Source organism: Macaca nemestrina, chromosome 18 (assembly GCF_043159975.1).
Source record: "Macaca nemestrina isolate mMacNem1 chromosome 18, mMacNem.hap1, whole genome shotgun sequence".
In the NCBI taxonomy this organism is placed as follows: Eukaryota; Metazoa; Chordata; class Mammalia; order Primates; family Cercopithecidae; genus Macaca; species Macaca nemestrina.
In genome coordinates this window covers 1537319-1561411 of record NC_092142.1, presented here as the reverse complement: position 1 = coordinate 1561411, position 24093 = coordinate 1537319, and the positions used below count along the sequence as shown (strand labels likewise).

The 24093-nt window shown below is 63.8% G+C and overlaps 1 protein-coding gene across 4 annotated transcripts in view; it reads right to left on the bottom strand.

The window, feature by feature from the left end:
• The window catches only part of LOC105485869 (calcium voltage-gated channel subunit alpha1 H), a 67073-nt gene extending 50002 nt beyond the window's left edge, over window positions 1–17071 (bottom strand). For 3 of the 4 annotated variants that reach the window (XM_071083836.1, XM_071083837.1, XM_071083839.1), the window contains exons 1-2: window positions 16843–17071; window positions 16279–16594 (exon numbers count right to left, since the gene is read on the bottom strand). In XM_071083836.1, coding sequence (XP_070939937.1) covers window positions 16279–16576 — 298 coding nt within the window. In that variant the 5' untranslated portion in view covers window positions 16577–16594; window positions 16843–17071. The remainder of the gene's footprint in view (window positions 1–16278; window positions 16595–16842) is intronic. The other variant, XM_071083838.1, reaches the window with a different exon arrangement.
• Window positions 17072–24093: the final 7022 nt, after the last annotated feature.

Here is a 24093-nt window from a genome sequence, read left to right as displayed (position 1 = left end):
TCCCCTCCCATCCACCCCCTCCCCTCCCCTCCCCTGCCTCCGTGTCTCTCCGAGTTTATTTTACGGTAAACCAAGCCGACAGCTGCGTCTGCCCAGTGTTGCCCCCGGATTCCTCGGGCCCTGTCCCGCTGGCTCCGCCCCAAGGAGCCCTGCAGCCTGATGGCCACGGCCAAGGTGCGACCTCAGCTCCCGTCCCAGAGAAAGGCCCGAAGGCGTGGGGAGGGGCCTGCCCCTCACAAAGGCGGCTCTGTGCTGGGAGCAGGGCGGGCTGGGTCTGGGTAGCCCTGCAGCGAAGATGCACCCGGACGGGCTGGGGTCAGGGTGCAGAGGTCGGGCCCCCCCTCCGGCACCCCCGCGGGCAGACCCCGCACCCCCCAGCGGCTGGGAGCTCGCTGTAAGCCGGGAGGCCGCCCTGGAGAGGCGAGGGGGGGAGGGGGGTTCAGCCCACACTGTCTCTTCCCACCAGGACTTGAGCCCTGCACATAAACAGTCTAAATTAGGAATTAAAACATCCTTGATCCTGACCCGTGGGCAGGCCATATTTCAAATGCTCAGAAAAACACCCAGCCGCCCAGCTCCAAGCCTCTGCGCTTCCCAACGTGACTGCAGCGCTGGGTGGCCGCACACGCCCATGTCCAGCCTCACAGGGAGCCAGTCCTGGGCTCTGGATGGGCCCCGCTCACCCTGGGGCCAGGGACCAGGCCCAGGAGGCAGACAGACAAACGCTGCTGGGAACCAGCACTGGCCGGCCTGAAGCCCCCACAGCCACCATGGTGTCAGCTGCCCCCACCGGCCTGTGGGCTGGGGCCTCCCTGATCTCCGAGGGAAGCACCAGGACCCCAGACGCCGGCTGATGGGCTCTGAAGTGTCTCTCGGCGGGAGATGCCGGCGCGTGGGGCCGCTGCCCACGGGGAACACGAGACGCGCGCCGTGCCCGCCAAGTGCTGCTGCTGCTGCTGCTGCTGCTTGGGGAAAGTCGCGGGGGCCACGGGCACGCCGGCGAGGACCAAGGCGAACGCCCGTGCCACCTTCTCGGGGCCCACCCCACCAGCCCAGTCCACAACGCCCATGCTGGAGGGCGGGAGGGCAGGTCGGCGGCTCTGGCCAGCCCAGGCAGCATCTGATGCCAGCCCTTCACCAAGTGCTGTCTGGGGCAGGAAGACTCGGCCACCGGCCACGGTGCCGCCCACAGTGAACACAGTGGCAAAGGAAGCCCGTCCATGTCCAGGTTCGGGGCTAAGACCCCCAGCAAGCCTCGCCCCACTCCCACTCCACTGCAACAAGCCCGGCCGCTGCCAGGCACGCTCTGGGAGGCACACCCCACGTTCCGTTATCTGGAATGGTCCAGAACCTTCCCTCCCTCCACCTCCTGCTGCCGAGGCTGCGCGCTTATGGAGCACCTGAGCCCACGTGCTCGGAACCCTGGCAGACAAAACCCCCTGGCGTCACCCGAGACTCCACTGTGGCCAGACTGACCCCAGACGGGCAGGGGCGTGCCCAGCCCACCTCCTAGAGGCTCACGGGCCAGGGTATTTCAGAGCGGGTCACCCCCTGCGGCCCCTAAAGTGGGAAGCAGGCTGAGGAGGAGGGAGTGCCCGAGGCAGACAGACTCACTGCTCCTCGGACCTCAGGCTCCAGGGGAGGCCTGGAGGGCAAGGCTGGGGTGAGAGGCGCCACGACCCTCCTAGGACAGGCACCCAGAGTGGAGCATGGTGCCCTGGGACTCTGGAAGGGTCTGGAGAGCAATGAGTGGGGGCCCAGCAGGCTCCTGACGCAGGGCCAACTCAGCCGTCACGATGCATGAGGGGCTTGGGGGCACTGAGGACCACCAGACACACTGGGCCGTCACCCTCCCTACCTTGACCCCACCTGCCACCACCTCCAGGGAGCCCTCCCTGCCTGCAGGGTGCATCTCCCCAGCTCTGGGGTGACCTGGGCACCCGGCAGGGCAGCTGGAGGGCCCCCAGAGTGGCCCACGCAGGAGCCACAATCACAAGTCCAGCAGCCTCCCCGCCCGCCCAGGAGCCTCCCCACATCATTGGCCTCATCCTAGAACCACGCCCCAGGGTGGGTGGTCGGACTGCATGGACTCCACCAGCTCCAGACCTTCCTGCTTCGGGGACTGCAGGCCTCAGACGTCCAGGCCCTGGGAGGGAGGAGACGGGGGTAGCTGGATGGCCAGCGTCCAAACAGACGGGACATGGTGGGCTCATTGGGGTGAGCTGGGCAGAGACTGTCACCGGTGGGGTCCCCCATGAACCGCCCCAACTTGAGGGGTCAGGGGCACCAGAGGCCGCCCTGGTCTCCCAACACCATGCCCCAGGGGAATTCTGGTTCACCTCTCCGGGTACAGGCCCCCCCACCCCGAAAACATCTCTGGCCCAAGCACAGGGGCTCCTTACAAAATATCCCCCAATTCGAAGGCCTAGGGCAGACAGACGTGCGGACGCCAGGCCTTGGGGACAAGCGGCCGCCTCCAGGCAGCCCCGGGGAACAGGCCTGGCTCCCGAGGCCCCACGCGCTCCACACACCGGGGAGGCAAGTCCTTACTGGGCTCCTGCGGCCATGGGCAGCCCGGGCCCCGTGAACGGACAGCCAGGCCACGCCCCAGCCTTGCAGGTGCACTTTCTAAGCACACGCCAGCGCCGCAGCTCCAGGTGTCCCATTTCCCGTGTCTCGGTGTGTCCTTGGAGGAGGGGTGGGCTCCTTTCAGGGAGCAAGGGAGGGGTCTCGGGGTCTCTAGCCGGGAGGCGGCCTGCATGGGCCAAACCGCTTTATGTAACACAGACCGGGCCGGTCAAACCAGGAGCAGCTGGGGATTAGTGACAGGCGTTGCCACGGCAACCCCATTAGTGGCACTGCCGTGGTGAGGAGCGCGGCTCCAGCCTTCCTAGGCTCGGCAAAGGTAACAGGAAACCCCAGAGATTCATTAGCAACAGGTTCCCATGGCAACTGCACCAAGCTCATTAATAATTTTTTTTTTTTTTATTCCAAGTGTGGGTGTTGAAATTCTCCAGAGGACGGATGGAGGGATGGATGCCGTGCAAACACACACGCCAGATTCTCCCACCCGCGGCCCGGGCGCCACCCCGCCCGCTCCGTGCCGGTATCGCCCCCGCACCCCCGTGCGTCAGGACTCCAAGGTTCCTGACATTCACGGGGCAGCGGGCAAGCCCCGCCCACCGGGACAGGCTGTTGACAGGAAGCCCAAACTCCACAGGCCCCCCACAAAGACCCCGTTTCATCCCTACTGGGCAGGTCAGGGGCTGCCATTTCCCGATGGGTCAGCAAGGAAAGGAAGGGCTGTGCCCATTGCCCACAGCCCTGGACTCGGGTTGGGTGTCACAGCTGCAGAACCACCGCTCAGGGACCCCAAAGCTGGGGGTGAGAGGTGGGTCAACAGGAGGGCAGAGCTTTGGAAAACAGCCTGGCCATTCCTCCGAGGACTCGACACTGTTCCCGCCTGACCCAGCAATTCCGCTCCCAGATTTATGTCCAAGAGTCGTGAAGCCAGGGTTTCCCCAGAACCTGGAGCAGGGACGTCCCGGCAGCGCCGTGAAGAGCAGCAAAGAGCAAAATGGCCCAGACATCCACCAGTGAAGAGATAAACACTGCAGCCCGTCTACGTAAGGGCACATCTAACTGCGGAAGGGTCAGGGCTCTGCCGCTGTGGCGAGGATGGACGACCAGCCTGCACGAAGCTCACGAGAAGCCAGCACAGGAGTCACACTGCGCGGGATTCCATATACAGGAAACGTCCAGAACAGGCCAACCTTGGAGATGGAAAAGGCCAGCGGGAGACGCCGAGACAGCTCACCGCAGGGTGTCCTCTCGGGCGATGAAAGCCTTCTGGAGCCCATCGCTGCTGTGGCTGTGCCACCCCGAGGACACAGGAAGAACGACCGAATTGGACCCTTTACCGGCGAGTTAGGTGGTGGATAAATTACTTCTCAGTACCATTGGGAAAAGACCAACAACAGGAACGAGCGGGTGCTGGGCCAGCTGGAGGGCCCTCTAGCCTCGGCCTCCTCCTCGGCAGGCCTGAGAGGAAGGCAGGGGTCGGGATTCGGGGCACCGTTACTCGGCCCTGGAGCCATGGAGCTGAGCAGGGTCTGAGCCCCAGGGAGCTCCTGTCTTCCACTCCCCACACAGAGGAATGGAGCAGCCAGCGAAGACTCCACTCTGGACGCAAAGGACTCCCTCGTGGACACTCTGCCTGCCCCCGGGGGCAAGAGGCACCCTCACCCCAACACCCACCGTCCTCTCAGGCCTGCCTGCCCCTTCCCTAGGCCTCACCATTCTCCGAGTCTGAGTGAGAAAACACAAACAAGAAATCTCAGCATCAGCTCTCAGAGTCACCCAGATCCAACTCACAAACGGGAACGTGTCCCCTACGGCGCCAGCAGCACGAGGACGACCGAGAAGGGGCCTCAGCCCAGAAAGAGGCACCACAATGACAACACGCACGGGCCGGTATGCCCGCCACTCTTGCCCCACACGGCCGGGCCAGGCCCCAGACGCCACCCAAGCAGGGGCCGCAGGACCCACCCCTCTCTCCAGGGGAACCAGCTCCCAGCCCCCGATCTCCTGGAGAGGAAGGAAACCCCGGGTGGTGGGTGACCCACCCGCACTGCGAGCTGGGGCGGGGGTGGGAGGCAGCCCCTCTACAGCCTCAGGAGGGGTGTCCCCCGTGTGCAGTCACCTGGCAACAGCCTCGGGGGGACAGGCGGGGAAAAGGGAGGGCACCTCAGCTCTGGGCTGGTTTGTGCTGCCTGAACCCCCTTGTCTGGATGCACCGGAGCCCAGGTGGGGGCAGCCCGGGCGCTTCTCTCTCCACCCGGCTGTGAGTGTGCTGGACGGGGGCTCGGCCCACGCGACCGAGCAGCTCCCTGAGACCATCAGCCTCATCCTCCTCATGTGAGTGACCCAGATTTCCACGGAAGGTTAGAAAACAAAAGCTCTGTGCCATCACGAGTGTGTGGCCCGGGAGGCCCGGCAGGCCCGGCTTTCAAACACACCAACTGTGGTCCGGGTCTGCTGCCTCTGAGCCTTTGCCCTCAGGCCCGCTGGAGCCATTCCTGTGATGCTACATCTGGCTTCTAGAATGTTCCTCCAATGGGCCTGTGCCTCGTGCGCTCCCTGCTCTTCCCCCCATCTCCCCAGCAACTGCGCCACAGTCGTCTGCCGGTGCCTGCCGCATCCCCACCCACTTCCGGGCCCCAGACACGCCAGCACTTTCTCTGCTCCTCCTGCCCCACCAGCCCCCTCCTTGCCCGGTCAGGTCAGTGCCACTGTTCCCGCCCCCGCACGGGTGTCCTTCACGCCCCAGAACCCCACGGAGCCAAACCGCCCTGAGATCAGCCCATGCTGGACCAACGGGCCCCGCCTGCTGCACCCAAGGAAAAAAACACATCTGCCAAGCCAGGGACCAGCAAAAGGGGTGACTCGACCCACTCCCCAAAACCCAAACGGGGCCACGGGCTCACCCACACCTCCTCCAGACCCCAGGGCTGTGAACGGCCGCCCTCCACCCCGAACAGCATATCCTGAGCCCGGTCAGTGAGGGCAGCGCCACCAGACCCCAGCTTCACCGACAGGACCCCACGAGCCCCTCCGCGGGGCTTGAGGACCGAGGTCTCACAGAAGGGAGATCCAAAGGGTCTCTGACGGGCAGACCTCACTCCCAGGTTTTAACTGTGCCCCGTTCTGTACAGCCATGAGCCTGGTGTAGCCGCGCTCAGCACTGCCAGGGGTCCGAATCGCCCGTGCTCAGCGGACCCGCGCTGCGGGCCACCGCCCACCCGATGGCCACTTAGCAGCCATCTCCGTTATCAGGCTGAAAAAAACAGAGTATGAGGCCTGGTGTGGCGGCTCACACCTGTAATCCTAGCACCCGGGGAAGCTGAGGCATAAGAGTCATCTGAACATGTGAGATCGAGGCTGCAGTGAGGTGTGACTGCACCACCACGCTCAGCCTGGGTGACGGAATGAGACCTTGTCTCAAAAACGTAAAGAAGAAACAATACGTACAGGACACAGCTCATTGGATCTGAGGCTTCAGGCATCCCTGGGGGCCTTGGACCGCACCCCTGCAGTTGAGGACGCTGCTGTCCGTCTCCAACACTGCAGGGACGCCCCTCACCCTGAAACATTCTCACTCACCTGAAACCCAAATGTAACTGAATGAGCATCCTGGATTTTCAGTCAGGGACTCAGGCCCAGGGCCCTTGCTTGTGTGGCTTCCATGGGAGGCAGATATGCCCCCACGCCTGTGCCGGCCTCCATACCCAGCCAGTGGCCATGCAGCCTCACACCCCAGCGGGCGCCCATTGGCTGCTCCTCGGCTGGGGCACAGGCAGCTGAGCCAGACACGGCCTCTCCCCTCCTCACTAAGCAAGAAGCTGAGCCACTGAGTCGCAGGCAGGAGGGTCCTCAGACCTGGCCCTCAAGGTGGCCGCCACACAGCCCAACTTCTCATTGCAATGACCAAGCTTCTCAGGGAGAGGAGGTGGCGTCCCCGGGCCTCTCACCCCAGCACCTGCAGGAGGTCACCCAAGCATGAGGTCAGCACTGGCACGAGAGCCCGTGGCCCAGTGGGCTTGGGCGAGTGTTGTCCCAGCTACCAGCCAAGGCAGTAACCTGAGCGATCCTCAGAGACAGCGGCCAGCTTCCCCCAGCAGCCCAGGACAAGTTCCCGTCCATTTTAATGAGGCGCTAATGCAGGCTGACTCATCACACCACAGCCAGGGCTGGCGGCTGCCTGCAAAGGCCGGGGCAGGGACCGTGTGTGCAGCTCTGAGAGATACCCTTGCCCCTCCACACCTTCCCGGCAGGCCATGGCCACTCTCTGGGCATCTGGACGCGGGTTCCCCTCTGTGGCAGGCGGGGCTGTGTGTGGCTGGGGCTTCAGAAGGGGCTGGGCACAGGCCGGCTGCTCTCTGGACACTCCCAGGCCAGACCAGCACCCCCTTCCGAGAGCACGAGGCGCGTGCGGAGACTCGCAGCTCCACACCATGCCCCACTGCCTGCCTCCCAGGCCCTGCTCCACCTGGACCCCACTCAACATCCCTGATGCTCACCTGGCCCTACTGGGCCGAGGCCACCCCCGCCGCCCTGCAGACGGGCACCAGGGCGCAGTCTCAAGCCTCGAGGTCCATGGCAGAGCTGGTGGAGGTGGCTGTGGCCTCTCCAGACACAGGGTCAGCCCCCCAGGGCAGACTGACCCACACCTACCCCTTTCTGCAGGCTGCCTCACCTGCCCAGAACAGATAGGCTGGGTGACAAGTGAGGAATACACAGCAAACACAAGGTCAGAGGAGCCCAAGGTCCAGGGAGGCAGGAACACCAGCCACTGTGTCCCCACAGCCTTTGTGGCTGGAGCCAAAGACAGCTCCGCGTGGCCACAGGGACAGGCACCCATGGAGTGGCCATGAAAAGAGGTGCTCCAGGGGCCACAGGCCACTGACCACTGCGCGCCCACCTGGCCACAGCTGTTTCCAGCCACCTGGGACCATCCCACCCCTGCTCATACCCCCTCGGCCTTCACGCCACAGCCCTGGTGGACAGTCCCCGAGCTCGGACGCGGCCCTCCCAGCGTCAGTGGGCCCGGGTCTCATCCATCTTGTTCCCCGCTCACCAGAGCCGAGCGCGGCCCCCCAGACTCCTTCACAGGGTCCCAAGACACTCGGCTCCTCCTAGACGGACTCCCCTACTGCAGGTGTCCGCAGGAGCCAGCCGTGCGGGGCAGCTTCTAACCAGGGCACAGACACACAAGCTCAACACCGGCCCCCGCGCCGACCGAGGCTCCAAATGACCCACTTCACGGCCAAGCACCCTCTCTCCGGGGGCTGCTCCGCATCGCAGGAACCTGACATAGTGGGCGACCAATTGCGATTTATCCTGAAAGGGGCTGACTCCTGTTACTGCGTCAAGCACGTCCTGCTCATGGGCCATTCTTCTCCCTCCGGGGGGCCCGCAGGAGAGGCAGGGAAGGGGCCAAGCAGGTGCTGGGGGCCTCCCTGGACACCTGCACCCCTGCTCGCAGCTGTGAGGGCGGATGGGGGCATCCCGGCTACACGCAACTGTAACAGAGTGCCACAGGTAGGGGCCTGAGACAGCAACGGCCTCTTGGGGCTCTGGAGGCCAGAGGCCCAGGGCGAGGGGTCATGGGGCCGACAGGATCCCGTGTCCCGCACCACGCTGGAAACTGAGTAGGGATGAGGAGTCCCTGCCACACACCCAGAGGCCATGCGGGCAGCAGGCCCATTTCACAGATGAGAAAACCAACAGCCAGGAGGTGACAGGACCCCAACAGGGTCCGGAGCAGGGGCCTCGGTGCCCACCTCTGCCAACCCACTGCGGACTTCACAGGACACAGCCTGGCCCACCGCGACGGCTCTGCTGCCTTGTAGAAAGATCTGCCCCGAGCCACCATTAATGCATCCGACCAGGCCTGCCCCACAGGCCCACCCCACAGGCAGGCTGCGGCGAGGGGACCCAGGAGGCCCAGGGGCTGCTCAGAGATGGGGACAGCGCTGGTGTGGGGCCTGGCCAGGGGTCTGTCCCCCATCAGCCACCACACTGGCCACTCACTGACTGGACGGGGCCGACAGCCTCTCTCCCAGGACCGCATCTGGCCCCTTCTCCCACCCGGTCTGGTGGGAGCCTCACTCCATCAGTAACCGAGATGGCAGACCAAGGTGGTGTGACAGGGAAACTGAGGCACACGTGGAGGCACTGCCCAGGCTAGCAGGAGTTGCTAACCCCCCTCCTGTGCCCAAGGAGACCCCAGAATCCCAAGAGGCTCCACCCAACTGAGGCTGAGTCTTTAACACCCAGGGCTACTAAAGACCACCTTGTCCAAAAGGACTCAGGATGTCCCCACCTCAGTCCTAAGGCCAGTGAGGGGCCTAGCGACAGCCACCAGGTGCAGACAGCTGGGTAGGGGACAAGGGACGAGAACACAGGGCAGCGCGGGGGTCAACAGCAGCGCGGGCTCCCTGAGCGGGGCTCCAAGCCCTCCCCCTGGTTCGGACCCCACCTGGAACCTGCCCTCAGGGGCAGGCAGAACCCAGGTGGGACAGATGGGACAGACAGTGACCAGGAGTCCCCCACCCCGGCTGGGCACACCCCTGCTAAGGCCCAAGGTCTTGGATGTGGTCTGTGCCCACCCCACTTCGCGCACTTTCTCTGCTATCCAAGACCATTCTGTACCCAGATCCCTGGCCTTGCCCCCACCTCTGCCACCGGCTCAGTGACGGCATTCACTAATGCCAACATCCCGTGTCACCTAACGGTCCATCCACAGGGGAACAGCTTTGCTCCCATCAGTCGCCAACGACAGAAGCACCCACAGCACCAGCAGCCCAGGGTCAGACAAGTCCAGCGGGGCCAGCCGAGGCTGAGGTCTCGCCCAAGGCCTTTTCTGCAGGAGCCAGGTCCGCAGACATCAAAGCAGAGCTGGGGGTGCACCTGCATCAGGTCTACACCCCTTGCGGGTCAGAGGAGCCTCTTCACCCTGAGGCAGCGTGGGGGCCTCCGGGCGCTCTCCCTGCCAGCCCTGCTCGCAACTGGGGCAAAGAGCCCAGGGCTGCACCGAGGCTGGGTGGGGGCCGCACTGGGCTAACGCCCTGGTCCTCGCCGGCCACCCGAGGATGGGGTGCTCTGGCCTCCCGGGTCGATGCTGCACTGGGCCTCCGAAGGCAGGCAGCGGCCACACCCACCCAAGGCTCTCTCTGCCCACAGCTCCGCTCCCGGCAAGCACCCAGGCGGCAGCAAGAGGACAAAGGAAGCCTCACTGAGCACATTCATCAACCCTCGGGCTCATCAAACCCTGGGGCGCTCACGCCCCGCCAACGGCCGCTTCTCCCGTCAGCCTGGGCCCACCTCCGCCCCACAAGGAGTGTGTGTGGAGGCCAGGGACACCAGCGGCCACGTGGCGGCACACCCCCTGCACCACGGCAAGCTGCTACTCGGTCCCCATCTGTCATCCTCGGCGGGCACAGCGCTCTGGGGACGGTGCCCAGACCTGCTGCCAGCTCTCCTGAGCTGGGCAGGGGCTGAGAGCCAGCAGAGCTCCTTCCCCGAGCCCCGCCCCCACCATCTCCGACCGAGGCGGGGCCGCACATCACCACTCAGGGCGCGACCGGCTGATTTCACCCCTTGTTTCTGCCCAGGGTGAGCGGCCGGTCTTTAATCTCCAGCCTGGAAATTCAACCTGGGCCTGCGCGACTTAGACTTGTTCCAAGTTACGCCAACATGAACCACTGAGGAGAGGGAAGACTTCTCTTCTGTGCCAGGGAGGGGAATGCCCACTCGCGGGGGCGGGCAGGGATGGTCCCCGCCCTTCCCACAGCGGGCTCGGCACAGGCGGCTGGACGGACGGCCCGTCCGACATCTGCATAAACAGAGGTAACGCGTTTCTCGTCTGACCTTGACTGTGTGACCGTGGCTTGGACTCAGCCAGCAGAGGTGCTGTGGATCCATCCCCGGAGTGCTTGACAGGCCGGCCCCTCCCCCGCATTCCTCCGGTCCTGACCCTGGAACGGAACGTCTCTTCTGCAGCTCCGGGAGCCCCGCATCGCCCTCGGCTCTCAGCCCTCGGGGGAGGTGAGGGGAGCACACAGAACCACCCCGAGCGCTGCACCGGGCCGGGAGGGCGCCCACCGCCGGCCCCAGTCAGAATGAAGTTCGGGTGCTCGGAGCGTGATGCCCACAAGCCCGAGAGCCTCCTTTAGGGGCTGGCAGCAGCCATGCCCTCTAGGCCTGAGGATGTGAGACACCAGCGCTCCCAACTCCCAGCCTCCGTCCCTGCGCAGCCCTCACCTGCCCTTCCAGCCTTGTCTCTCGCCTCGACTTCCCGCTAAGCCTGGCCCCAGGCCTGCCCTCCCTAAGGAGCAGTTGCGAAGCCAGCTAGAGGCAGAGCTGAGCCCTGGGCCCCCAGGCCAGCCCACCTGCTGGTCCCCACCGTCACTCTGCCTCCTCACAGCCCACAAACTCCCGGGGGCAGGCTCAGGGCCCAGGTCGCCACGCTGGTGTGCCACCGCCACGTGCCCAGATCTCCTCCCCACGGCCCGCTGTGCTCCTTGCCCCCGCTCCCATCTGCTATACAGACACCCCCCACCTCAGGGCCCGCACCGTCCCCCTGCCTGGATACTCTTCCCTCGGCGCGCCCCATCCAGGTCTCAGTTCGAACGCCTCCTCCCACACAGGCTCCTGGGCCCCCCGGTCTGGCCCACCCCACCGTCCGAGGGGCCCCTGCCTGCCTTGCTCACAGGGCTCAAGCCAGCCTCGCTCTATCCCAGGATACAGACACCCGTGCACTCTGTGGGGGCCTGACCACGAGACATTTGCCGAGGTGATCAGAGGCTGTCCCCACTCTGCACCACTCCCCGAGTCCCCCCGCCAGAGGCTGAAGGCCGCGCTCAGGGACTCCCTCCACCCTGAAGTGCCCCAGGCGGGCAAACAGGGGCCCTGAGGTTAGTCAACGCCAAGGGCGATCCCAGTGATGAAGAGTCCGGGAGCCAGAAGAACAGTGAAAGCCGAGACCCCTGCCCGGTCCCGGGGGTGTGGGCTGAGTGGGAGCCTTAGGGACTGGGGGTGCGGCACGGCAGGAGTGGTTCAGGAACCAGAGCTCCCAGCAAACTTGTTCCCAGGAGCCCCAAGGTCACATCCCCACCAGCCCCAGCTGCAGAAGCAGGTCTGGGAGGCCCACGGTCCCTGCCAGGGCCCGGCCTGCTCTGGGCTCCATCTCCTCCCTCCTCCCCAGTGGGGCCTGAGTCCTGAGTCCAGTGGGGTAGCCCCGACCCGGAGGGTGAGCTCAGCCTGCTGGCGTCACGCCCACTTCCTGGCAGGAACAAGATGACGTCCCAAGGGGCGCGTGGCCCCGATGCTTCCACAAAGGGGAGGGAATGACCCCAACAGGCGCTCAGCAGACCCCTACCCTGCCGCCATCCCCAGGGGCCTCTTCCCACCACCCCGGGAAGGATGAGCTGCCCCCACGGCTCCCCCAGCTCTCGCTGGGTGGGGAGGCCCCTCCCCCGAGCCCTGCAACGCTCCCGTCTCAGCCCCATCTGTGTCTCTGCTTCTTCACAGGATCAACCGTGGGGGTGGGGAGGCAGCCTCTCCCACCCTACACCAGCCCAGGAGGCAGGGACACATCCAGCCGCATCGTGGGCAGGCCGTAGGGCTCGGTGGGAACCCACACCTACCCCAGGAACACTGCGATGCCAGTCGGTGGCTTCAGAGACTAGCAGACCCATTCCTGCAACTCTCCTTCCTGTCAGAACGCGGGCAAGGGCGCCAGGGCCAAGGGACGGGAAGCCCAGGGTCCCCGGGAGACACTGCGCCCTAGTACGGCCAAGAGAAGCCAGGCCATGGGTCGGGTGCAACCACCGAGTTCACGCCCTGGTCCACCCAGGCAGAAGGGACGTCTGGCCTGTGACGGACCCTCTGCCGAGCCCCGCCCTCCCGAGAGACCCCCAGCTCGGAGCTCAGGCCCAGGGTCATGGGACGGTTCTGGGGCCTCCTGGGCCTGTGACTTCCGACCACTGAGGCAGCCCCTCTGAAACCAGTTCAGATATCCAGACGCTGCTGAGACACAGTGATCAAGAGACTACCACGATGCAAGGTCAGTAGAGGACGACCAGCCCCGTCCTGCCCACGCAGGGCCTGCGGGGCACGTGGAGCCCGGGGAGGCGGGTGCGGGCGGGACCGGCCCTTTCCAGATCGGTGCCCTCTCGCACTCCCAGGGGACGCCCGTGGAGCAGCGTGACAGCCCAAGTGCCGAGTGTTCAGAGATGCCGTGAAGGGCTGTCTCAGGCTCCTGCAGCTCGTCCCCACCCGGGCAGGGCTGTGCCAAGCACGTGGCCCTCAGAGCCAAGATGGGCTCACCCAGCTCTACCCTTCAGCATCCTGATGACCTTGATATATCCTTCCCCATCTCAGAGCTCCGTGACACGGGGTGTTTGGAGCCTGGGCCCTAGGAGACGCCTCCCAGAGCGTCCTGCCATCCCCAAGCCCCCAAGCACCCCTTGGTCACCTTCTGGTCCCTACACACCCACAGCCCGCCTCCCTCGCACTCGCAGGGACTGAGGCAGGGTCCCCCCTCCTGGCCTCCAAGCATTCCCGGGGGCCCCACCCCGCCCCGCCCGCCCGTGCGCCGGGACGGTGGCAGCTGTGTCGCAGGCGAACGCAGAGTCAGGAACCCTGGGAGCCCGGGCAGCACACAGCCCAGCCGGGCGACAACACACAGATCCCACCCACCTTCCTCTATAAATAAACCTGTGGAGGAGAAACAGCACTCGCCCCAAAAGTTCTAAGACAATTATATTTTTAAGAAACCAATCAATAAAGATAAGGGCCGTCCTCAGAGGCTCCTTTGCCTGGGATGGAGTCACCCTGGAGACGGAGCCGGCTCGCACGTGTTCCCTGGTGCTGGGTGTCCACCTGGGGGTTCCGGAAAGGTTCAGGGATAAATGCGGGCCCTCCCCCAGGTTCCTGTGCTGACTGAACCCCGGCTCAGGCTGGGCCCGGCGGACAGCAGCTGGGACTCTGCCAACCCCCAGGGAGCATGGAGTCGTCTTCCTGAGTGTGGGCTCCCTGAGCAAATCCGATTATCCCTCCCTCTCAAGTTCACCCTCTTCAGGAGGGATGTGGGGCCCTGCGGAGGGGAGGCTGAGGCCCAGGAAGCACCCTCTTGCTACAGGACACGCCCCGGCCACACCAGCCGCCCACCACCCCTCCACCTCCTGCAAAGCCGCCCCCTCCCAATTCCCAGGAATCCGAAGAGCTCTGGAAAGCCTCAGCCGCGGCCCACACGGGCTTCCCCGGCTCAGCCAATCCCCCACCTGTCCAGGCCTGCCAGCTTATTTTAGGTTCTCTCTGAGGCCAAGACACACACCCTCGCTCCAGGCCAGGCTTCTGCTAGAGGTCACACCCACTGCCACGGAGCAGAGGTCTCCACAAGCCCACTCCACCTGACCAATGGGTATTTCCACGGGGCCAAGAACGAACCGAGCCTGGGGTCTCAGCTCCGCTTCCCACGTCTCCTGGAGTGGAGGGCACTGGGGACACCCCACATCACTGGGTTTGGGGCTGGGAGGTGCTGGCGGTGAGGAGGGTGGGGGTCCTACGAGGCTGCAGGCAGACCCAGTGCTCCAAGCCAGGGATGCCATTGAAGGACAGGAGGCCGACCGCCCGTCCTCTCCCAGTCCGGGGAGCCCTGGGAACACCAGGGATGGGGCGCACACTACTCTTCCCAGACTGAAACCACTACTCAGCCCCCGAGACCAGGACAGCGCCCAAGTCCTTCTCGGGCTACCAGAGCATCCTCCTGTCAGGTTACGAAGCCCACGAGGACAGCACCTCAGGATGCCCGGGGACAGGGCCTGGGTCACGTGATGCTGCTGGCCCCCAGCCCTCATCTCCCCCTGGAGGGCTCATCCCACTTGCGTGAGGCCACCCAGTCAACACCTTCCCTGCACACAGCAACGCAAACAACCTCCTTCGAAGCCCTGAGGGACACAGCCAGCCCAGAACACCAGGGCCAGGCTCTAAAACTCTCTCGGCTGAGACGGCACAGGACAGCCAGGCCCGGGCTGTGAAGAGAGTCCAGGCCCTGCTTGGGGACGGGGTAGCCAGGCCTGGGGCTGTGAGGAGAGAGTCCAGGCCCTGATTGGGAACGGGCAGCCAGGCCCGGGGCTGTGAGCAGAGTCCAGGTCCTGCTTGGTTCTTTCCCCTCTCTGGTCTGCACACATTTGGACACAAGGAAAGCAGGCCTTGGCTCGGCGCCAGCCTCCCGTCCCAACCCATGCAGTGCCTTCTAGCCCCTTCCCCACAGCCTGCCGGCACCGCCGGACTGACTCCACACCTGGACACCTTCCACCAGAACAAAGGGGCATAGCCACCTCCCACTTTGGTTCTAGAGAGGAGACAAACCTACAACTGCCCTTCAAGGCCAGGCCTGAAGCTTGGCTCCCAGGGACACCCACCCACCCGAAGACATCACCGTCGGGCGACGGAGGCCAAGGCCACCAGGGCAGCGGGTGTGGGGCTCCGAGGCAACCCTCTGGCCGGGGCCGGCTGCCCCCGGGACCACGGCGGCCTCCTCTTCCTCTACAAGCAGAGATGAGTCTGACTCACTCCATGTTTAGATTTGGGAAAGGAGAAACACCGGCTTTATGACTTTTCTCGTACTGATTCCTCTTTTATGTTTAATATTTGTACAGTTAAACACACAAAGTAGGGAAGTGTGCACAGGCCGCTCCTGCTGCCAGCCTGTCTCCCCACCTCGGACGGGGGATGTCTGCGGGCACGGTGTTAACCCTGCCCTAGGCCGCCCACCACCCATCCCCAGGCCCGGAGCAGCAGCCACAGCCTGGCCACCCCAACTGTCAGCTCAGAGGGCCGGTGGGGAGACCCAGCCCTGACACAGGCACCGGCTAAGGCACTTCTCAGGGTGTGCGGAGACCGGCCGATAAGGTCACCTGCTGGAGGGCCCCCCGGACCTCCGTGTACATCCCAGAAATACCACTGGCCCTGACCCAACTCTGTTCTGGAACCTTCGCTGTAAGTCTGTGCCGCTCTCGCCAAGAGTAAAAGGGGCTGCCCCTTCCTCTCCAGCCAGGGAAGGGGCTGGGGAGAAGGGACTCCCCCTGGGCAGTGCCAGTTGCCTCCCTGCCCCCCACCTTTAAGCTGCGCATGACTTAAATCAGCCCCGCCACCGAGTTCAGCCAGAAAAAGCGAGTTCACAACCAACGTCACCGCCTCCCTCCATGGAAAAGGGCCTGGCAGCGCTCACAGGCCCCACGGGTCTCCCCACGCACTCGGAACCACCAGGCGCCAGCTGAAAACTTTGCACCCCTGACTCCAGCTCCTCTGGCCTCCCCCTCCCCCGCGAGGGGCCTGCCTCAGGCAGGACGTTCAAACAGCCAGGGGGAAATTCCCGTCCTGGCCAACACTCTTGGGGGCGCGAAGAGTTACTCCCTACCCGACTCCTCTCCCCACCAAGCCCGCGGTGGCCTCGCCGCTTCGCTTCCACCTTCTCCGTCCGGAGCCGGCTCTGGGGAAGGGAGTCCGGAGGCGCCCGGGGGCCCCCCACGCCCGCCACTCTCGGAAGGAAGAACGCCGACCTCGCGGCCCTGCCCTGCACCCCCGCGCGCCCGGCCCACGCCAGGTCCCAGCAACATGGGCGCGCGGGGGCGCACGCCGAGGGAGTCCCGAGCCCCGGACCCCCGCCCTCCCCACGCCCCCCGCCCCCCGCCGGCCGGGAAGGATATGGGTTGCAGACCAGCCGGAGACACCAGCTGCGCGGCCGCGTGGTCTGCCCGAGGCAGAAGAAGACCGTGGCCGCCAGGGCCGGGTACGGGACGCGCTGCTCCTCGTCGGCGCCCAGCTCCGCGCCGCGCTCGGCCGCCGGGCTCTCGGGGGGCGACACGCCGGGCTCGGAACCCTGCTCCGCCTCGCGTCCCGGCACCCCGGGGCTCTCCGGGGACGCCCCCACAGCCGCCGCAGGACCAGGGGGCGGCGCGCCCAGGGGCACCCGGACCTCATCGGCGGCCCGTGCGCCCTCGGTCATGGTGGCGGCCGGCAGCACCTGCGAAGGACAGGGGGTGACCCGGGGCCGGTGGCGACGCCCCCGCCCTGCCTCCCGCGGCGCGGAGCTGCGGGAACAGCCGCTGCCGCCGGGATGTCTTTGTCTTTTCTTATTAGAGACAAACGCGCCCCCCGCCCCCGCCCGCCCCCTCCCTCCCTCCGGCGGCCCCACCCCCACCCCAGGGGCTCCCCGGCCGGCTCCGCGCAAGTTGACGAGGGTCCCAGGCGCACGTCCTCGCCGCGTCTCACCTCGCTCCGCTGGCCGGCGGCGTCCCCGCGGGCATCGCCCGGGCGGCGCAGTCACCGCGGACCCCGCTCGGCGCCCGGCCCCGGCCCCGAGCGCCTCCGCCCCCGGCCCGCGCCCCCAGCCCGCCCGGCTCCCGGCTGCGGCTTGACTCCGGCTCCGGCTTGCCCGGCGGAGGCGACGGCGGCGGCCCTGGCGCGGCGTGGAGGCCGCTGAGCGGACGGGTGAGGCCGGGGCTGGGGGCGCGGGGCGCGGGGCGCGGGCCGGGGGCCGGTGAGGCAGCGAGCGAGCCTCGAGCCCGTCCGCGCGCGGCGCAGGAAACTTCGGGCTGAGCGGCGGGGGGCGGGGCGGGGCGGGGAAGGGGCGGGGCAGGCGCGGAGGGGGCGGGGCCGGGGCGGGGCCGGGCCGGGGGCGGGGCGGGTGGGGGTGCCGAGGAGGATCCGCCCCCGGCCCGAGATGCGCGCGCCCGAGCGACCCCTCCCCGTCGCCGCCCGGCGCCCCACCCCGCCCCTGGGTCGGGGAAGTTGGACCCCGCCCGAGCCCCCTCCACGCCCCCGCACTGGGCTCCGCGTTCCTCGTGCTCCCCCGCCAACGCCGGGCGTGGGGTGCACCAGGGGGCGCTCGCGGGAGGCTCCAGCGGGGTGGGAGGGGAGCACCTAAGTCCTTCCCCGCCCCCAACTGCGGGGGCGGCCAAGCTGCGGATGCCGCGCCCCTCCCCCCCGCTGCCGCTCCCCTCCCCCTCCGCGCCGTCGCGCGCGCCGCCGCCGCCCCCACCCCCACTGCGACGCGGGCCCGGGTCGGCGGAGGGGCGGGGACCGGGCGGGCGTGGAAGGGGAGAGGCTGCGTGCCCCTCCCCCGCCGCGTGTGTGTCCCGGGTGTGCCCGCACGCGCGCGTGTGTGATGGGGCGCGGGGGCGGGCGGGGGTGTGCTTTGCGGCTTCGAGTCCGTGGGTGGGATTCTGGGTGCTCCTGCATGCGCATCTCTTCCCGACACGCACGGGCAGTTTCCGCGAACTTGTCCCCGTCTCCAGCCCCCTCCCGTGTGGGAATCTGGGGGACCCTGGGGACGGCGGCCTGGTGCTCCTGCACCCCTCAACCCCGCTGCCTCACCGAGACTCACCGAGGGACCCCCGAGGAGAAGTGCAGGTCCCCTCTCCCTGCCAGCAGCTGCTCCTTCAGCCAGGCCAGCGGAGGGGCCTTCCCCTGGACCCTCAGAGCAAGTGATTTGGTCGTGAAGGGGTGGTCCTTTCAGACATTGGGGATGGCCAGGGCCGTGTCCCAGCGAGGGCTCACCACACCTCGAGTTGCCAGCAGGTGGGGGCAGGTGCCCAGGCTCCCGACTCCTCCCAGGGCACCCTCCAGGCTGGAAGGGGGGTCTTGCTTCTGGGACCGCTGCTTTGTGCACCAGAGGGTTTGAGCTCCCAGGTCTGCACCTCAGCACGCCCACCAATAAGGGGCTTCTGGTAGTGGAAGAAACCTCTTTTCATTCCAGACAAAGAGGCCCTGCTCCAAGGCCCACCCTGAGACCCCAGATCCGGAGAGGCTGTGTGGCGGCTGTGGCTTCCCACCTGCGGGTGAGCAGCAGAGAAGCAGGACCGCCCCTGGGTGGGCCACACCATGCAGGAAGGAGAACAGGCCCTGCCCAGCTGGGGCCCAGAAGGACACAGCACCTGGGGTGGGCTGAGGAACTGGAAGGCGAGAGTGTGAGGCCCCGGCTGGGGTACAGGTCCTCCTCAGCAGCACCTCCTCCTGTATACGTGAACTTTTCAAGAAAAAGAAAACATTTAGTCTATTTTCATGCAACTACTCAGCGATGGAGGGCCACAGCTGGTGAATTAGGCCTTCAAAGAGCAGTTAAGGTCCCAGCCACAGAGGAGCAGGAGCTAGGAGAGCCCAGTGCTTTGGACACATCCGTGGAGGGAGGCTGGAGCATGTGGGGAGACACAAACGCTGAATTGGAGTCCTGTCCAGTAAGGCACTTGGAAGCTCTGATCTTTTTCTCAACACCCTGCTCATTAAAAATTAGGGCGAGCCACGCGCGGTGGCTCACGCCTGTAATCCCAGCACTTTGGGAGGCCGAGGTGTTTGGATCACTTGAGGTCCAGAGTTCGAGACCAGCCTGGCCAACATGGTGAAATCCTGTCTCTACTAAAATGCAAAAATTAGCCAGGCGTGGTGACATATGCCTGTAGTCCCAGCTACTCTGGAGGCTGAGGCAGGAGAATCACTTAAACCTGGGGGACAGAGATTGCAGTGAGCCAAGATCACGCCACTGCACTCCAGCCTGGGTGACAGAGTAGAACTCTATCTCAAAAAAAATAAATAAATGGCCGGGCGCGGTGGCTCAAGCCTGTAATCCCAGCACTTTGGGAGGCCGAGACGGGCGGATCACGAGTTCAGGAGATCGAGACCATCCTGGCTAACACAGTGAAACCCTGTCTCTACTAAAATACAAAAAAAAATTAGCCGGGCGAGGTGGCGGGCGCCTGTAGTCCCAGCTACTCCGGAGGCTGAGGCAGGAGAATGGCGTGAACCCGGGAGGCGGGGCTTGCAGTCAGCTGAGATCCGGCCACTGCACTCCAGCCTGGGGGACAGAGCCAGACTCCGTCTCAAAAAATAAATAAATAAATAAATAAGTAAATAAATTAATTGAAGCCAAGGTAAAGCTACAGACTGAAGCTCCAGATTCTAGCTGGGGGCTGTGGTTGATTTGCTGGACAAACGGTAGTTGAGGGTGGACAGTGTGCAGGGGTCCGGTTGGAGAGTGGAGATGCCTTGACTGTGACCAGACAGACCCAGTTCTCGTGCCCTGCAGCTTCCGTCCTATGGAGAGGAGGAAACGGTTTCCAAGCTAAGTGCCAGGGGGTGCCCAGATAGGCGAGGGCAGGGCCTCCATGAGGACAAGCCAGCAGACAGAAGAGAAGCAGTAGCTCTTTCCAGCAGCAACGGCAGCTTGTGCAAAGGCCCTGTGGCAGGCTGGAGGGAGCCCGAGATCGGGAAGACCCAGAGGGCGACTGGGAAGCATCTTGGAATTGTAAACACAGCAGCTGTTGCCTTCCTAGCCACTTTCTGTCCTCCTGGCCACTCTTTGTCCTCCAGATGTCGGCAGAAGGGAAAAGGACCATGGACTTCTAAAACATTTTTTTAAATTTGAGACATAGTCTCACTCTGTAGCCCAGACTGGAATGCAGTGGTATGATCTCGGCTTACTGCAACCTTCGCCTCCTGGTCTCGGTTCAAGCGATTCTCCTGCCTCAGTCTCCCAAGTAGCTGGGATTACAGGCATGTAATTACCATGTCCAGCTAATTTTCATATTTTTAGTAGAGACAGGGTTTCGCCATGTTGGCTAGGCTGGTCTTGAACTCCTGACCTTGTGATCCGCCCGCCTCAGACTGCAAAAGTGCAGGGATTATAGACGTGAGCCACCGCGCCCGGCCAACAGACGTGATTTTTTAAAGAAAGCGTCTGTAATCTGAGAAAGCGTGCGGTTGCCAGGCATCCCACGGACAATTTGCAGACCGGTTGGAGCCGCTCCAGCACCTGGATGGGCATTTTCCAGCTCAAGGTCTGGGAGGGAGGCCTCCTCCCACCGCCTTCCGCTCACTCCAGCCAATCGGATGGCGTGCCCACCTTGTCCTTGGGGGCTCTGTGTCCCCTGGGCTGCTGCCCACTGACTTGTGCGGTCCACGTCTGGTGGAACAGGTGCCCGCACACCTGGAACGTAGACACTCCCTGCACTGAACGTCCATCAGCCAGAAGATGAGGCAGCTGAGGCCGCGTTCATGCAGCCGGAGCGGGGTCCACCTCAACATGATGTGAAGGCCTCCACCAAAAAAGGACGTAAAAGGCAGGCAGTCCGGTAAGATAAGATGGGAAACCGTCCTGAGAGCAATGATGCCGTGACATGCGCCCTTTGCTAAGCGTCAGAGAGAAGCCCAGGACACTTGGAAACTGGCATTGCGATTGTTTAATTCAACTACAGAATGTTCAGATGTGTTGTTTCTAATCCTCCAGGTCTCTGGAAAATTTGTTTCTGCTTTTTGCTGTTTCCTTTTTTCTTTCCATCATGAGGTGGAACCCAAGAAGGTGGGGTGGGCTCCTTAGGGTCTCCCCCAGATCTCAGCATCGCCCACGCTGCCCAGGGGAAGGAGGACATCGGCAGTGAGGCCCAGCATGGCACTGATGGGACAGGCACGCCCCGAGTGGTCCTTGGTTCCCTGCAGCAGTGGGGCCCATGGCTGGTCTGCTAGAAACTGGACCAAGGGCTGGTGGACAGAGTCCTGTCCTGGCAAAGCCTGGAGAGCCAGCCGTGGCGGTCCCTGCCTGGTGTCCAATGAGACCCCTTCTCCCAGCCAGCTCTGGATTCTGCTGCTACCTGTGGCCTGTGAGTTGGGGACCCAGGCCACCGCCACCAAGGAGGCTGCCCACGCAGCCAGGAAACCAGGCCCCGGGGAGATGCAGACAAGAGGGGCGTCCCTGCCTAGACTGGCCTCTGCAGGGATCAGCCTCCAGAGCAGGCAACACGGCCTCTCACTGACACAGGCCCAGGCCCTGCCTAGCCGGAATGCTGCTTCCCTGGGAGCAACCTCGGCGGAGCCCCATTGAGTGGCAGACTCTAGGGCAGAACGGAGCCCGATAGGCCGCCCTGAAGCATGGCGGGCTCTCGCCTTCATCCTGCCGTGGAGTCAGAGACACGAGACCCTGGAGTGGGGAGCAGGTGAGCGTCCTTTGCTCCTGCCCAGCATGCAGTAGGTGCTAATAAATGCCCGCTGACTGGGTGGCTGAAGGGACTGCACTAGCATCCCAGGGAATTTTGGGATCCACAACCCTCGAGACCGGGCTGGGCAGGAGACATGACCCCACACTGTGGGATGGGGAGCCTGGTGGCTGCCGGCTGGCGGGCGCCCCAAGCCCTTTCCTGATCTCGGGACAGTTTTGAGTCAGCAGTAATGATTTTGAGAGTTCCTGTATTAAATGGCGAAAGCCTATGACGGTGCTGCGTGCAGAAACATCTGGTTTTATTGCCGCTGGGTGGACAGCGCCGTTTAGACGCCGTCGACCCTTCTCACCATCGCAGTTGTCTGTGTGGAAGACAGGAGGGGCACGGGCACCACGCCACTGTCCCCAAGACCGGCCCCCAGGCACTGCGAGGAAAAGGCCGTGGCCTGCGAGGTGGCCCTTCCCTGCCCTGGACAGGCTGTGGAGGGGCTGCAGGCGGAGGCTGGGCTGGGGCGTGCTTGAAGGATCACTGGGCTGTGAGGGGCACGCACGCCGCCTGGTTACTCGGGGAGGGAGGCTCTGGCCCTTTCTCTGGCTCTGCAGACACACAGCCTGGGTTGAAATTCCAGCTCCACCACTTCCTGGCTGCGTGGCCTTCGACATGCGTCTTACCCTCTCTGAGCCTTAAATTTCCTCCTCTGGAAAATCAATGCTTCATCACATAAAAAGTGGTCATGAGGCCGGGCGCGGTGGCTCAAGCCTGTAATCCCAGCACTTTGGGAGGCCGAGGCGGGTGGATCACGAGGTCAGGAGATCGAGACTATCCTGGCTAACATGGTGAAACCCTGTCTCTACTAAAAATACAAAAAACTAGCCGGGCGTGGTGGCGGGTGCCTGTAGTCTCAGCTACTTGGGAGGCTGAGGCGGGAGAATGGCGTGAACCCGGGAGGCGGAGCTTGCAGTGAGCCGAGATCACGCCACTGCACTCCAGCCTGGGAGACACAGCGAGACTCCGTCTCAAAAAAAAAAAAAAAAAAAAAGAGTGGTCATGAACAGGCGGTCCTCCAATGATTACATATGGAATTACCATGCAACCCGGCAATTTCTCTTCTGGGTGTACCCAAGAGGAATGAAAATGTGTGTCCACACAAAACTGTGGATTCGGGCGTCCACAGCAGCATCGTTCACAAAAGCCAAGGGTGTAGACATCCCAAGTATCCCACAGATAAGCAGGTAAACAAAATGTGGCTTCTCCATACAGTGGAATATTATTTAGCCATGAAAAGGAACGACACGGCCAGGCACAGTGGCTCACACCTGTAATCCCAGCACTTTCGGAGGCCGAGGTGGGCAGATCAGGAGGTTGGGAGTTTGAGACCAGCCTGATCAACATGGAGAAACCTTGTCTCTACTAAAATTACAAAAATTAGCTGGCGTGGTGGCACATGCCTGTCATTGCAGCTACTTTGGAGGCTGAGGCAGGAGAATCACTTGAACCCAGGAAGCGGAGCTTGCAGTGAGCCGAGGCCGTGACATTGCACTCCAGCCTGGGTGACAGAGCAAAATTCTGTCTCAAAAAAAAAATACATAGATGAACCTTGAAGACATCGTACCAGGTGAAATAAGGCAGACACAAAATGACACACCTCATAGGATCCCATTGATAGGAGCTTTTCAGCACAGGTAAATCCATAGAACCAAGATGGGTGGCTGCCAAGGGCTGGGGGCGGTGGGGAGGGGAGACTGCTAGCAGGTAGGCGGTTCGTGTGGTTTGGATGTGTGGCCCCTCCAAATCTCACATTGAGACGTGACTTCCAGGGTTGGAAGTGGGCCTGGTGGGAGGTGTTTGCATCAGGGTGGATTCCTCAGGAGTGGCTTGCTGCTGTCCAGTGGTGATGACTGCCTTCTTGCTCTGGTAGTTCACATGGGTGCTGACACCCCTCCTCTCCCTGACACCCTCTCCCTCCATGTGACTCTTGGGTTCTTCCCTTATGCCATGATTGGAAGCTTCCTGAGGCCTGCCTCCCCAGAAGCAGATGCCTGCGCTTTACTTCCTATACAGGCTGTAGGACCGTGAGCCAGATCAACCTCTTTTCTTTAGAAATCACCCAGTCCCAAGCATTCCTTTACAGCAACACAAACCAGACTAACACAGAAAAGGATTTATTTTAGGGTGATGACGGTTGACTGTGGGCTGGGCACAGTGGCTCGAACCTGCAATCCAAGCTCTTATGGGGGCTGGGCAGGAAGATCATTTGAGCCCAAGAATTTGAGACCAGCCTGGGCAACATACTGAGACCCAACCCCGTCTCTACAAAAAGAAAAAAAAAAATGAAATAAAATTAGCCAGGTGGTGGTGCCTGTAGTCTCAGCTACTCGGGAGGCTGAGGTGGGAGGATTGCTTGACAGTGAGGGGGTCGAGGCTGCAGTGAGCAGAGATTGTGCCACCGCACTCCAGCCTGGGCGACAGAGCGAGACCTGCAGAGATGGTTGCACCGCTGGGTGCACTGAAAACTGCAGCACAGTGCCCATAAGTG